The sequence below is a fragment of the Parus major genome, chromosome 2 (assembly GCF_001522545.3).
Source record: "Parus major isolate Abel chromosome 2, Parus_major1.1, whole genome shotgun sequence".
Lineage (NCBI taxonomy): Eukaryota > Metazoa > Chordata > Aves > Passeriformes > Paridae > Parus > Parus major.
In genome coordinates, this window is record NC_031769.1 from 6,083,882 (window position 1) to 6,100,478 (window position 16,597).

The 16,597-nt window shown below is 40.2% G+C and overlaps 1 protein-coding gene across 1 annotated transcript in view; it reads right to left on the minus strand.

Moving 5' to 3' along the window:
- PRKAG2 (protein kinase AMP-activated non-catalytic subunit gamma 2) overlaps positions 1–16,582 on the minus strand; it is a 209,367-nt gene extending 192,785 nt beyond the window's left edge. The window contains exon 1 of the mRNA XM_015653492.3: positions 16,343–16,582. Coding sequence (XP_015508978.1) covers positions 16,343–16,447 — 105 coding nt within the window. The 5' untranslated portion in view covers positions 16,448–16,582. The remainder of the gene's footprint in view (positions 1–16,342) is intronic.
- Positions 16,583–16,597: the final 15 nt, after the last annotated feature.

A 16,597-nucleotide genomic window follows, 5' to 3' on the forward strand; every position in this document is an offset into this window, starting at 1 on the left:
CCCAACCAGGGCCAATGCAGGCAGGCAAAGTGCTAGAGAAGAAATTGAGTTTACATGGAATGAACTAGACCATGTTTTTCTCCAGACAGAGATAAGTAAACTTCTTTTCTTCATTCAGGATCTTCCAACACTTTCCTTCAGAAAATGAATCTTTAAACTCTGTTCCATACTTGGCAGTTTTTGGCAAAGTCCTCCCTATCATGTAGTCCAGAGGAAGTAACTTCCTTGAATTCCAGCATAAATGTTCCTAGCACTGCTAAACACCAACAATGCACTTAGTGATCACTGCCCCAGATATCTATGATAGCTATCTATATGTCAGTCATGTATGACAAAACATAACTCCTACGGCACTTCAGGGCTTTTCATATGCAAAAGTTTATATTGGCTCCAGAACTTACTGCACACATTCTGTTGCCAGCCAAGTAATGAACCACCCAAAGGTCAGCGGAGCTACCTTTGGTTTGGGCTACACACTCCCTTCAAAATGAAGAACAAGGCCATTAGGGTGTCAGGGTCAAGACTTCCAAGTTTCACACTTCTGGGGTATCCTCTTCCTCCTCAGCCCTGACACATGGAAGGAGAAGCACAGCTGGATCCAAGATAAAGTGAGCTTGTGGTTAGGAGGTTATGCTGTTGCTCAGTCTGGCTAAACTTGGCTTTAACCACCAAATCAGCTGTGTATTTTTGGACTGGTGGGGAAATGAGATGTTCATGACCTGATTCAGAAACTAAAACTTTGAACAAAGTTTTAGATGAATCTGTTGATGAATTAACGGCAATAGCTGAGCTTATATTTGACTGAATTTCTATGGTCAGCTTAATGAATACATGTACTTGCAAATTACTTATCTGAGATAAACATTTGTGCTCACTCTGCTTTGAAGTTATACATAAAATACAGAAATATGTTGCACCAGTCACAGTTGCTTTACATGCAATTTCTTAACAATAAAAAGAGCAAGAAAATGTTAAGGCTTTTGCCAAAACATGTAATTAAATTTCCTTCCCAAAGCTACACACTTCCTGTGAAGCCCAACCAATGTGCCAGACCATGAACTCCAGCTCCAGCCATCAGAGAAAATCCTGTCCCTCCACTGCTGTCACAGATCTTTTTCTGAGCAGTTCTGTAACTGCTCACAGACTCACAGACAGCCCTGCTGAAAGGCCTGAGAAACAGAATATCCTAGAAAGGAAAAAAGGAAGTTTTAAGACCTATTTTTAATTAATTACCAGATAGAAATAAACCTTTCTGGGAACTTCTCGGAAAAGCTTCTTGGAAAAGTCAACCTTCCCTCAAACTGGCCTCGTGTACAAATTAGGACAGATAAAAGAAGGGGTTTTTTATATTAATGAAATCATGATAAGTTCTGAGAAGATGCTTAGAAAAGAAAACAACATTAACTAAATTGCTATGATCATTCCAACAACAAAAACATCTAGGCAAGTATATGTACTACATATAAAATATACCCTTCATATATTATGCAAACATAACATTTGAATTTAAAAGATCTCAGCCTGAGCACAAAGGCATGTTTATTTAAATGGCTGTTATAAACCCATATAAAGTACAGAACTTAGCTTGATAACTGTCTCTTCATCTCATATAGTTACCATGCCTCTATATAAACAAAATATGGTCTGTCAGATTTCTGTTTGGCCTTTTTGTATTTTGTCTCTACAATGGGGATGTGAAAGAGAAAGGCTGAACGTATTTATTCTGGGCTGGGCATCTGGCCAAAAATAAAAGAGATATTTTAGGTTTCCTGTCTCACAGTGAATTCAACCTTTTACCTGCCTCCCCATTTTAGACCACAGCTACAGAATTACAGCTGTAACACAATCAGAATAGCAGAGAGGGTGCATCATAGAATTAGCCATAAATATTACCACTGTACCCTGGTTTCACTCCCCCATCTCCATCTCAGCTCTCTTATATCAGAAACTTTGCACAATCCTCTCACATGTTGTAAGACTTGTGGTAAGCAGAGCTGTAAAATTTGTCTGCAAGGAGAGAAACTTTCAGCAGAACAAGTAGTAGAAACCTGGTTGTTTTTCAAATGGAATTATTGCAAAATCAAAACCAAAAATACTGGGTTCACCAGGAACCAAACCAGGATATTTTGGTATCCATTCACGAGATATTTCTAGTACACTGTATTTTGCTCATTTATACTTTATACACTCACAAGCTTTAGGTGATTCCTTCTCACATCCCTCTAAGCTGCACAGAGCCATAACAAAATCCTAACACTTCCATCCTGTGCAGAAAGAGTGTCTCCAGTTCCAACCCCACTGTCCATAGCAGCTCCAGTGACAAGGAAAGTGCTCCTGCTAAGAAAAGTAACACCAGAATGGCATTCAGCATATCTAGTGGTGAGCAGCTCAGAAAGCTGGAAATCTTCCTCCAGCAGATTCAGCTGCTCTATGCTCTGGGCTGAACAGGTAGCCTAAGCCATATAAAATAATTTTTAAATCCCCTAAAATGCTAATTGTAGGTATCTTCCATGAAACAGCAGGAACCTTGTGGCACACATTAGTGTTAAGTACCCCACCTGTGAGCAAAGTCACCAAAATTCTGAAAAACAAGATTTTCACTCCTAAAGTTCGCCCAGTCTCAGGAATGTAAACAAATGTAAAAATCCTTTCCCCAAAGACCCTAAATACATAATTCCGTGAGCCTGATTTTTGTTCTTCGTGTTTTGTGGTAGGTTTTGGAAACTATAGAGATAGCAGCTAGTGCTTTTGGCTTGGGTAATACTGCTCAGGGAATATCCACAGAATCACAGAACAGGTCAGGCTGGAAGGTAGCACAGAGGGACATCTGGTCCCACCTCCCTGCTCAAACAGGGTCATCCCAGAGCACATGGCACAGGATTATGTCCAGATGGTTCTGGAATATCTCCCACAAGGGACACTCCACACCCTCTCTGAGCAATCTGTCCCAATGTGTCAACACTCACACAATAAAGAAGTTTAAATAAAGAATATTGCTCGTGTGGAGGTTACAGTGGCTTTTGGAAACCATAGGATTATAAAAATAGGAGCACATAATAAAGAAAAATCTGATGTGAAAACTGGAAGACTGGGAAGAAGGCGGAGAAACTGAGATCTTTTGGCAACATGCTCAGAATCAGCCTTAGTCAGCAAGGATGTTCAGGAGATTACTGTGAAATCAAGTTCCCAGCCCAGTGCCAGGAAGTCAGATTTCCACATTACAATGATAAATATTTTCAATGGTAATTGCTGGGAGGCCAATCCTGCCTGTCAAAACAGAAGTGCCACAGTGGACTGTTGTGATGAATTTCATAGGATGAACTCAACCCATGATCAGTCTTTACAGCTGTCCTTGTGATAACTTTCACAGCACTGAATTTACATATTTTAACCAAAAAGGGATCAATCTAACTGCTTGGATAAAACCATGCTATCTCTCTGCATTGTCACTCTTCTGCAATGCTATCAGCAATCATATTTCTACTGTTAAATAGTTTTCTATCTCCTTCATTCCATTTAAAGCACATTTTGGCATAATCAGAGTGCTTTTCAATCAGTCCTGGTAAGACCAAGTATCTGTCTTGGAGAAAAAGCAATTGCATTGGCATGATCGAGTTACTAATGACAGATCCATTATATAATCAACAAAATGGTGTTTTTGCTGGCTATTGCCTTTCCTCTTGCCTCCATAATAGTTCTCCTCTCAGTCAGACATTTGCAATTCATTTAGTAAATGGACAAAGTAAGCATTTGGATTTTTACCAGTTGTGTTGCATTGTGCTGATTACTAATTGCAGCTGTTGCATCTCACTGCAGAAATATCTGCTTTTCAGCATAGGTAGGATGATCCTTCAGGCACAGGTGAACATGCAAGTGCCCTGCACATCACTTGTATTTTCTGCTTCCTTGATATAAAAACCCTTTCCACCTCCAGGGGATGAGGAAGCCCAGCACGGGCTGGTAGCTTACTTGTGTACAAAAAATTCCACTGTGGAGTGAAACATAAATGTACTGATTTTACTTTATGAATCTCACTAAATTTACTAACTTCATTTTCAGTTGCTCCTAATTCCATATAGCTCCCATTCTACAGGGTAAATGTGTCATTTTCAGGCTCATTCTACCAAATGGTCATCTCTTCATCACTGTCTTTACCTGTTGTGTTTCTGAGTTTAAGAAAACTACATTATAGATATTTCTGCATCACAGTTCTTGAGAGGAAATTATATTTTGTCATTATGAGTAATCCTCTCCCCCCCAATCTATATATATATTTTTATTTTATTTATTTTATGCAGTTGATCTGGAAATTGCTCCACCCTGCTTTGGATTACAGTACACAGTATGGAAGAGAGTTAGATATTTAACTCCACCAGGATATATTTTGAAATGCCACTGCCATGTTACATTAATAATTAAGTCATTCAAGTTTTCCACTTCCAATATTTAGGCAATATCAAATAACCAGAACCAAAAAGTAACAGATAATTTCAAGCTAGCTCAGCAGTAAAATGCAACTACCTGTTACAATTTTAAGTTGCTGAAGTCCGCAATCCCAAATAGCCAAAAAAAGTGTGTAGAGGTAAATAAATAAAAAAAGAAACCTTCTAAAATTATCTGGCAGGGGCAGACTAAAACAGAGGATTCCTGTCGTGGGAGTTCTCCTGTGCTACATTTACATTCCCAATAAGCAAGTCCAGGCATATTTGTTTTTACACATTCGTTTCCACACCAAGACACATTTCCATTCCCCCCTCCCTTCTTCTGCTTTTGTGTTCCATCATCCACATCAACAATTAGTGGAAATGCCTGGCTGTGCCTGTTCACATTGTTCCCAGACTTTTCTCTCCCCCAGTGAGCTCTGAAGACCATGCATTATTTGACATGACATGACTTGGAGACCTTCTACAGCAATGGCTGTATGCAGGGCAGCAGACAGAGGCAAGGAAGATGTGGTTACATCTGGGACAGTAGGATACAAGTCACTTTGTGTTAATCCCTTAGAACAATAGCCCAGGTGATTGAACTTTAAATAACTTAAGTCGTGTAAACCAAAAACCACCAGAAATCAAAACAGCCTGAAGGTTAAGCTCATTGCTGTTTGTTTTGTGACATGAAAACACAGGATATGCATAACGTGGGGTTTTCCCCTGAAATAATTAAACATCTATTGTATTTTCCATCACAGCTCATTTCTCTGCAACATGAGCAATTTGCCAGCTTGTCTATACACACTGAATGTATTCAGTTTAGAGCAAACAGCTGCACACAGGGCAGCTTCCCTCCACACACACTGGCTGTGCTCATCAGGGAATCCCAAAATATGCTGAGTTGGAAGGGACCCACAAGGATGACTGAGTCCAACTCTCGGCCCTGTACAGGACCAATCCCCAAGTGTCACACCATGTGACCAGGAGCGTTATCCAGCACCCCCAAGTCTCTTTCTGTACCACTGCTTTCCAGTCTCTCATTCCATATATCCAGGGCTGCCCCATCTCAGGTGCAGAATCCAGCACTTTCTCTTATTGAACTTCATACAGTTGGTAAGGACTTGAGTCCTTACCTATTTTTTTAATTAACTTAGTCAGGTGCACAGAACATTCAAGACCATAAAATACAAACAAAGGAACCTATTGCCCTCTGAAAATGAACTTTCAGAAATATGTAGAGTGTGTTAGTTAATATTTCTCTCACTTGTTGCTGAAGACAAGAAATTCGATTTTACCATTCATCCAAGAGAAGGTGATTGAATCCCTGACACACTCACCAGATTTCAGCCTCTGTGTCCTAACTCTCATCCATTAAAGTGCATATACTGATCAATGCCATTGATCTTAAAGCCTTTGCTTTTGCATGTGTGCCTCTTCCTTGGTTACTTCAACCCAAATCCTTCTGCTTCATAAACATGCTGACAAAAAAATCAATGCATATTATGGCAGAGAAATATATTTTTTGAATTTTTAAACATTTATATTTGAAAGTAAATTTGAAATAACTACTCACAGGGAGTCTGAACACATTAAATGCCTATAGTAGCTCACAAAACTTTTGAAGTTTACCTAGGTAAAAAATATATAAACAAAAAATCCTCTTACAATTTTAAATAATCACAGTCTTTTCTCAAGTTACATTGAAAAGAAATTTCTTTTTGAAGTCTTTATCCCATGTAATACTTGGTCTCTCAGTCAAATGTAAGACAAAGATACACAGACTTTATTATGTGTCACAACAGATTGCAACGCACCAAGTATCAGTATTAGTTTCAGTCTTTATCATCAAGAGAGCAGCTGCTATTTATCTCTTCCCAAATTACTTCCTAGTATTACTTTCAATCTCTGTTTCATTGGAATAAAAACCAATTTCTGATTTGTCTGGGGTTTTTTTGGTGTTTTTCTTGTTGCTGTATTTTTTGTTTGTTTGTTTGTTTGTTCTATTTTAGCTATCAGGCACAAGAGAATGTTACTGGAAGTGTAAAAGTAGGAAAGTGACTTTTTTGTAATGCAGTTATAAATAGCAAAGAGGGATGAATGGCATCTTGAAAGTCTGAAAGATGTAAAGCTAAATTTTCAAATGTAATTAAGGATATCCTGATGCAAATGGACTGGCAGGATCTTCAGATACTGTAAAAGAACCTAAAGATGCCTTTGAAAATCCCATCTCTTTGAGCTACTAGCCTTCTTAGCACCTGTTTTATTTTCTCAAGGCTTAATCTTGTGAATGGCATTTCAAGTAAACTTGAGTCATGTTTGCAGATTTTTGGATCTGAGACTAAGACAGATGGGTATCAAAAATGAGTGAGCTACCAAGGCTTATCAAGTTACCACTCATTTTATCTGACAATGAAAATAAAATATATTGACTAAGTAGGAAGGCATTTTAAGGCAACATGATTTTTTCAGCACTGCAGGAGGATGGGAGGATGCACAGAATCTATTGGGAAATCCAGATGGGGAACAGCAGCTTCCCTAGCCTTGGTAAATGGTTGAGGTTCACCAGAACAACTGAGGAATACTGGTGAAGAACAGTTTTGTCTGACTAAGTAATGGAGATGAATCCATTCCTGTGTATTGTTAAGTAAGATGCTTCCTCTTTTACTGACTCCAGCATTTTACAGCTGAAAATTAAAAAAAAAGCTTTTACATTCCAATTGATGACACATCTGCAGATCTGCAGCAGATCTTTTCAGTAGAAAAGAGCAGGAACTCTTAGTACAATAAAGAAAAAATGGAATTCAAGTAATTGCACTTTTTGAATTACTGGATTTACTTTATAGAGAAAAATGCTGGCATGTACTCTCCTGCCTCTGTGCAGCTTAAAGCATGTAAAGTCATTCTAAAACATAAAAAATATAAGGAAAATGTATAATTAATCATCAGCCAACTAAAAGAAGTCACTTAAATTAGTATTTACCTTGACTATCAACTCACTAAATGAAAAGCAAAGGGAACAGCTGAATAACATATTCTACCTCCCTTTCAGGCTATAGATTTTATGTTTATGAATAATGTTGGCACAACTTTTCAAATGGCAGAATTTCTCTCCATTTTCCCAAAAAATGTAGAATTGACCTAGGATTAGTGGAAGGTGTATCAAAGAATGATGTTGAGGCCATGCTGGTATTCTCTTTCCTGCTCTAGCTGGAAGCAGCACTAGAGAATGTCCAGCTCCAGCAAATGGATGGACAGTCAGTGGAATTCAGGAATGGAGACAGAATGCCTGCAAACTCTTTGGAGACTGCTGTAGATTGAACATGGCTGGTAAAGAGCTGTTTCAGATGTACCCAAACTCCATTTTCTTGACAGTGTAGATGGCTACATGTGAAATAGCTGCAGATGCCTTGTTTCAAGAATTCTACAACTGATGTGCCACCAGCTATACAGAAAATAAAAGACTAACATTTCACAGCTCTCAACAACCACATGAACCACATGGAGGATGTGATAATTAGGCACACTCATTGGTACCACTTTTGATGCTGGAAATTAAAATAGTCTCTGCTAATTTATTTAATATCCTCAATCCTTGGTCTTCCTGATCAGGCTGCCAAGAGTCCTAATAATGTTATTTTAAGACATGGCATGTCTGTCTTTAGACATAAGACTGGAATCCTTTCACTTCACACATATTTTCAAAAAGCAGAAGGAAAAATACTTCCCATGACTGCTGTCTTAGGCTAATGTTATACGTGCATCTGGCTTAGGTTGAGCTTGTACATGGATCCCTATGGAACAAACATAGGAAATAGGCTTGGCTTATGGTTAAGGTAAGGGAACTGGGTCTGAAAACTGCAGGAGTCCAACTATCACATTCCTATACATCATGGGAAAAGTTGCTTAAACTCCAGACATCTCCCTGAATATCAGCACTGCAGGGATGAAGTTGTTTCTTCGCACCTCCTCCAGCCAATACAATCTGTCAAGGCTTTAAATTCTTCAGGGAGTTTGTCTTTCCTAACATATGTACAGACATCTAACAGCATTCAGTCATAGATGGAAAGAAGATCCCACAAGCTGTTTTGGTGTTTCAGTGTGGCACACTGACACTTTAAAAGTTCATTCTTTGTGGACCTTAAGCCTCAGCCATTCATCAATGCACAGCTTCCGCCTCCTCTGCCCTCAGGCCATACAGCAGATAGAGACTCAGATTGCTGAGGATTTAGTGCTCTTATCCCTGAACTGTCTTTCCTCAGGCTTCCTGGTTTAGATCACACTCCCAACACATGATTAATACTCACTAACAGCAAATCCCCCTCTAATGAATTTATGCAAAAAGAATGACAGCACATGATGAAAACCACATTCCAGAAGATGCAATGATCTATTGAGAAGCTGGCAAACTCATACATAACATGGTAACACTGACTAAGAACCTTTTTTACCTCTTCCTTACTCTTTCTTCCTTTTTCAAGTCTTGTTGGCACTATTTTGCCCCCAGTTTTGATACCCATCTCAGAGAATCCTTTCCCCAGAAGTCTCTACACTCGTTCAAACTGAATTCAATTTCACTCAGACTGGCTCTATGCTTTTGGAACAAGATCCAACCAACCATGGAGTTCAATTCCACGTGCCTGTGTAGTGACTAAACTGAACTGTCTGTCTCCAGGAACTTTCACTTGCTCGAATGTGTTCTGTCAGAGCAGTGAAACTGGGGAGTTTCCATCCTTAAAATCTGATGGGGCACAATCCTGAGCAACCTGCTCTAGTTGACCACTGGGTCAGCAATCACACCTGGACTAGGCAACTCCAGATCTCTCTCTTCCAACCTCAGCAATTCCATGATTGTGTAAAAGTGCTTGTTTGCACTTACAAGGCCACATGGACAAAAGCAAGGCAACATAGGCCAAGCAAACACATTAAATGTACACCTGTTTAAAGGCATACAACAGTCCTGTTTCAGCAGAAATTTTTCAAGGATTAAGACTAGGTGGCCTTAATAGAGTCATTGTAACACATTTGAGCAATCTCTACATAATTCCTCTTTTCAGATTTCCTTGTAGAGTCCATTCAAAATAAGTGGCAAGCAGGTAACAATCAATTTCTTCCATTAGACAGGCCACAGGCAATGCTTATGGCACCTGTTTAGTCCATCACATTCCTAAACTATCCCATTTCTATGGAGAACTTGTCTTCATCAAAAAGTTTCTTCATGCTTGGACTCAGATTTTACCCCCAATCTAGCTCACCAAGCACTGATTTATCCAATTCCATGGAAAACATGTTTCCAACCTCTTCTAAACAAATCAATAGGCATGGAGCTTCCACAAACCAGACCCAAACTTCAGTCATTCATAAAAGGCACCTGGTAAGTCCACAACTGAGCAGGAAAGTCCTGTATTTTGTAGAGTTGTCAGGCAGCACTCTGACCACTCAGAGAGGATTGCTTTCTTCAGCTTGCTGAAGGAGAGTATTTTCTTATTTTCATTGCTCTAGCAGCATTACTGACATGAAAAGTTGACCAAAAATTGTGCAATGGCTGTTGTACATAAAGGATGATAAAAGCTTCATAATATGGCAGACAATGCTTATAATGCACACACTTCCTCCTAATGAATCCTCAGTTGTATGAATAAGTTCTGCAGCAGCTTAAAAGAGGCATATAGCTCTCTCACCCTGCTCACAAAAATAGATTAAGTCTTCAGCTTATGACATAGGTTCTGTTTTTGGAGCAGAAGGTCACAGGCACCCTTTGCAATAATGACCATAAGCTCTGAAGAGTCATGGTGTGGGAAATAAATGACAACCATGAAACTCACACTGCAATGCATTTGCTCTGCACCCCACTGGATCACGCTTACATAATGTAATTTACTGCCAAGCCAAATTTTATGAAAATTTGAAGGATGTTATAAACCATTCTATGAATCCTCAATGTCAAAAACTGAAGTATGCCATTATGGTTCTCTACTGTATGAATAAGGCTTTCATGCTTTAAAGGTTTCATATGCAAGCAACTTAAGAGAGGAAGTATTACAGAAGCAAACACTAAACTGAAGCATTATACTCCAGTTTCTACAACTACATAAAGAATAAACACAAAAATCATTCCGCTTATCTAACATACTTTGGTGTTTTTGCTCACTGCTGGTATGAGAAATAGTTCAGTAGCAGTACAGCACTGTATCACCACACCAACAACAATATTTTATAGTTATTGATGGCATTGTATATTCATGTGTGTACATTAGTTTTCCTTTTCAGGAGAAAAACCACACTCCATTCAGGATTGAAACCTTTTTCTTTTAGCCTTTGAAGACATGCAAAGGTCTCCCTGTTTGTGAAACTGTAATACTTTCTCCAGTGTGTCTACAATGCAAACAAAAGTAGAAAATTGAGACAGTGATCCCCTGCAACCAGATCAGGCCCTGGAGCCAATTCCCAAAGCCCGGTGATCAGTCTAGGGTAAAATAGCCCACATTGTGACATCTCTTGTCTGCTGTTGATGTCTTCCTTGATGCTTCATTTCTCTTGTAACCAACTCTGCTCTTTCATTATTCGCTGTGCATGGGATGCCTTTTGACAGAAATTCAGCTTTTCTTCAAAGGGATGAGAATTTCATATGCTACTTCACTCAACATGAATGTCCACAATTTGGGCAACCAGTGCTGGCTCAGTTTTGCCTCCTTTCTCCTGCCAATCCAGCACCTGGGCCCACCGACCTACTTCCATGACTGTCCATATACCATTAACAAAATGAGGGTGGAATTCTGGTTTCAGTCATATCTGAGTAGCTCCCTTGAATGCAGTGTGATGAAGTTGAGCATAAGCTGAACCTTGTGGGTCTGTGAATAGGAGCTGGAACTTCCTAGGTGGAGATCACTGTCCCCCACTTCACTCTTGGTCCCTCTGGAGCATGACTTTTCTTCTGTTCCGCTAATTCCCAATACAAGCACAATATAAACTTCCCTGAGCCCAAAAGTCTTACCATCCATATTTCTGTGAGGTCCTTCCACATTCATAACTTATTTCTCCAAGGAAATTAATATTCCTCTGAGCTCACAGTACTCACAGGCTCAGGTGTAAATAAAGGAGGTTTGGTGAGACTCTTTAGGAGCAGAATCTCAAACCAGGAAAAGTAATATTTTCTAAGACACAACATGTTTCTATACACTGATGGTCTGTTTATGTTATGCTTTAGAACAAAAAAGACTAATGCTTCCTTAATTGCAGTGGCAGCTATTATGATTGTAAACATAAATCCTTTCTTTTATCCTTCATATAATTCAAAGTACCATCCCAACACTCCTGAGCAAATACCTCTTGCCCTTTCCTGTCTTAATATATCAGCTCTTGAGGGAGGAATCCAAATTTAAACTTCAAGGCCACGGAGGCTCAGGACAACTCAGAGCCTGTCCTGTGAGAACAAGAGGGAGAACAGTTGCAGATTTAATTTTAAGGAAACATTTCCCTCTCCCCTGTCTTTCTCTCCCTTCACCTCCTCTTCCCAAGAAAGCAAACATTTCTTTCATTCCTAGATCACACTGGAAGCTGATTTCTTTTCACCTTTGAAAGAATTCACTAGATTATTCCCCATCTGCAGCTTTCTAAAGTGACTCCTAGACTGAAGTGCTGTTCTCATCAGCCCACCCTGCAATTACCAGGAGACAAGAAGCACCCTGCAAAAACTGTGACAGAAAAAAATCATTTCACAGTGATTTATTAGGCATGCAGCCATTAATGACTTTGCAAATGTGGAAAGCAAAATGAAGGGCAGAGCCTGAGCCAACAGTAGCTGTCAGAACATCATTGTCATCTATCAGGTTAGAAATACTTAAGCCATCTGACGTCCAGCCTGGCATCCCAGCATAACACCAAGCCTGGAAACAGCAATAAATTTTGACATTGAGGAGTCTCTTCTAAATCACAGAGGTTGACAAAGAAAAAGGAGAAACTGTGCAGAGTTGTTTCTTTGTGTGGCATAGAAAGTAAAGAATCCTGATCTCCAAGCACATCCTCCTAGTGCATTAACTCTGCTGTCGGGGCTGAAGTACCAGAGGGAAGAACCACTTCACTCAACTGAAAGGTGTTTTGATATTCATTCACAGATGTTATTTTTGTGCTTATTGTGAAAAAAAACCTTCTTTGTTCTTTTGAATAAAAAGTCACCTTGTGATGTATTTGGGAAAAATCCAAGGAAGTGCCAAGCTCCTGCAATTCCCACCTGCTGGGAGCAGCGGGTGCTTGGCACCTGGCATAGTGAAGCTCTTTAGAGAGGTTGTGCCCTGAGTTGCGTTTGTGTAAATACAACACAACTTTGCTAGCACTGACTGATCCATCCCAGATGAAATTCAAAGCAAACTAGAGCAGATTTTTTTTTTTTTTTGGCAGCACCAGGGGCCTACAGTGGGAACGTTAACATTAGAACAGATCGATTTTGCAAGATGACAAAAGAACATTCTGATCTCATTCCTGTGAGCTCCTACTCAGTAGACAATTGCATCCCATCTCAGAATAGAGTTTTAAAAACGTTCAAAGCAATGTGCAAGCAGTAATTTCTAATGGCTTAAAAAGGAATTTTATAATGCTAATGTCTATATTTTACAGATATGATGCATCTAGAGAGCAAAAGTTTCTATTTAAATCTGTAGCAGCTTTCAAAGATATTTGGACCAGAAATTTCCATTTAGGCATCTCTAATTTCAAGACTTCTGAATGTGCTGCTGGGACAGACAGAGGTTGATATAACCTTTACAAAGGGTCCTGCAATTACATTCTGGTCCACCTAAATTACTAGTTTAGGTCAGTTGCATATTTACAAAGAAAACAACCAAACAATAAGATGTTCCATCATCCCAGTCATTCAGCAATCACTCCCCTGCCATGCTACAGAATACAGTGGCCCTTGCTTTACTCTTAGCTACTGAACACAAGCAGAGAGCAGTGAGGAAAGCCAGCCTGCAGGAATTTAGTGGTCCACCACCACTCCCAGAAGTACAGGCAGGGTACCACCCACCTGTGCTGAAGGAGACTGAGCACAGAAAGGTGAAAATAGAGAGTTTCCAGATTTTTTTTTGTATCATCTCTTGTTCTTCCTTGAGAAAGGTGTACCTGAGAAATATCTTAGAGTGTTGCAAGCCACAAACCTGCTTTCTTCAATTCATCTCTTTTTTCCCACTGTCACAGACAAACCCAAAACAGTAAAACTATATGGAGGAGGGAAGAAATGCATACAACTTTCTTTTCAGAAATCCCTATTACTCCACAATCCTAGCCTAATTATATTGTATTTTGCATCCTTCACTTTTTTTTCCCCTAATGTATTTTACTTTTTCAGTCAGCATTTCTGTATGACCAATAAATATGTTTTAGGTCAGCCTGCATCACAACAGTACCTCTCTATCTCATTGCTTCCTCTTTCAGAATGGACTCCTCTCTCCCCTCCTACTCAGATCTTGTTAGTTCTTCTCTTGTTCCTAATTTGAAGATCCAAATGAGCATGAATTACATGTCTCAGCAATAAACATGATCTCACAGAGGCACAAAGAAGAGGATGAACAAAATAAAAATTACTGTCTGGTGAAAGCTCCCTTGACAACTACAGCTACACTGACAGGCGCCACTGAAATAATAGGAATGATGCTTCAAAACAACAACTAAGACAACGTTATGAAAGAGAAAAAAAAACAGTCTAAACAGATCTTTTCAAATGCAGATTCCTCTGTCAAGTAAGGAGAATGTGAAAAATGTTCCTTCTTATAGCACAGCCATGTTCAAACTCTGCCACATTACAGAAAACCACTAAAAATATGAGTGCAACCATGGGCTCAGTTTGAGGAATGTAATGATGCAGAATGGAAGAGAAGGATCATATTTTAGGGATGGAGAGGAAGGATGGAAGGTGTTATCACCAAATCTTGAAGCTCTTCCAACTGGGTGAACAACAAAACTTAAGTTGACTTCAGTGCAACATCAGGCATTTGCAAGCTTGTATCTGAATCACTACCATTACCCAGGTGATAAACTGCATAGCAAAAAGCCAAGAGATGGTGAACATGAAAAATTAAGATCCACTACTAAAAATGTTCCATACAAGACAGAACTAAGGCAACACTCCTGAGGAAAGGTTCTTAATGGATTAGGGAGGAAATTAGGAAAAAAACATTAGCATTCCTCTGTCAATAATGATTTAGTGCTAATGAGTTCCTTAAGTACTTTTTTCATGTTAGCTTCACACCATAAAAGAAGGAAAATTGTTCTAAATTCTGGTGTGGTCAGAGATATCTGGTCATCAGCAGGTATTTAAAAAACCTGCTGGTTTTTGAAAAAACCTGTAAAATCCTGCAACAACCACAGGAAACTCCAAAACTACCTATGGCTCCTCAGCAGGCAGAAAATGCAGCTCCTGGGATCCAACTGCACAAGAGTTTCTGGCTAGACTGAGTCAGAGGTGGGGGGGCAGTGGAAAGAGATGGCAGAGACAATATTGCAGGCAGGGTGGGAAGGAATAATGAGCACGGGGGAGTGGTGCTTTGGTGTGGTACATATTATTTGCTGGTATTTTACGTCCCTATTGTGAAGTACTACTGGCAACATGGTAAAGTTTATTGCCTAAAATCTTCTGTCACAAATACATAGGCAACACCCATGTTAGCAGAAACAGACCCTTTTCTTCTAGTACTGAATGCACACTGAGCTCCAGAAGTTTGGCTTGGGCTCTTGGGCTTGCATTCCTCCCCAGAGAAAAATAAAATCTGCAGAAGTGTCATGTACTTTTCCTCCATTTTATTCCACACACTCGAGACACCTAATAAATTTGCTTTGACTTCTTATTCTTTCCTAAAACAAAGGAAACATCATAGAACCAGAAATATCTTTTTGCTCCTTGATGGCCTGGCAAAGATACGGGTAGAACTGTTTCCCACTTTTATATAATGAGATTTAAAACAAACTAATAAACAAAAAAACCCCAAACATCAATAAATAAAACAACAGAATGCACAGAAAAGATACAAGGACTTTGTCATTTCTTGCCAGAAGCACTGAAACTAAAAGTACATCAGGACTGAGAATAGCAAACTAATAGCTACATGGATCACAAGAACATCCTAATAGTAAAGAAAACAAATAATCTAAGTTTTGAAAGACATGTAATTCTGAAGATGGAGCCAGTCAGCCTTTTAGTACTCACTGGAAATAGAAACTTTTGATCTGTGGTTATTCTGTATCTATATCTACAATTTCTTGCGTGTTACTTTATAGTGGAATATACAGAACAGAGCTGGTGAACAGACTGCATGGCTCACTACTTTGCTCCACTGTGAATACAACTGCCCTACTCCTTCGGCAATGACCAGACTGCTTGGATCAAAATCTGAGTGAGCTCTGGGTTCCCCAGCCCTGGGAAATTCACAAGTGGATTAGTCTTGAGAGAGAGGGAAGAATCAGATTAAACGCTGGTTCAGCCACAGGAAGGGACAGTTCCCGGAGCCAAATCTGGGAATGGTGAGACCAGCGTTTGGGGGTGAACGGACCTTTCGCGGCGAGTCTGAGAGGGAGCTGGGTGAGACAAACTGAGCCAAGCCCACAGCCCAGGGCACAGGAGCACTTCTATAGCAGGGAGTAAGAGTCACTTCTGAAACTGCGATAGTGAGGATACTCCTCCGTGCCACGGACAGTGCATCCTGGGCTCCCAGCACTGCACGGGGAGCAAGACCCCACTCCTCAGCCCACCCCAGATGTGGAGGACTCGCCTGTTGCAGGGAGCACCCCCAGCCCAGCATGCCCCAAACTGCAGAGCTCGGCGCAGGAAACACCTCTCCCTGCCTCTCGCTGCGCTCCATGTCAGCGAAAAACATGCCTAAACCACGCCAGCTGCCGAAGGGGAGGAAGAGCGAGGAGCCACTTACGGGGATGTGCACTCGCAACATGAGTTTCTTGTGGCTGGAGCTTTTCCTGCTGCTGCTGCTGCTGCTGGAGGCATCTTTCTTCTTGTCCATGGCAGTGCTTCCCATGCCTTCACCCAAGCGTGGTGCTGAGCGATGGATCTGGAGAGGGAGGCTCCTCTTCCACTTCTCCCCACAGTCCCACGGGCCGCAGTTACTCCAGGCTCCTTATTTTCTTTTTTCTTTTCTCTCTCTTTTTTTCTTTTTACCCCCTGTCCT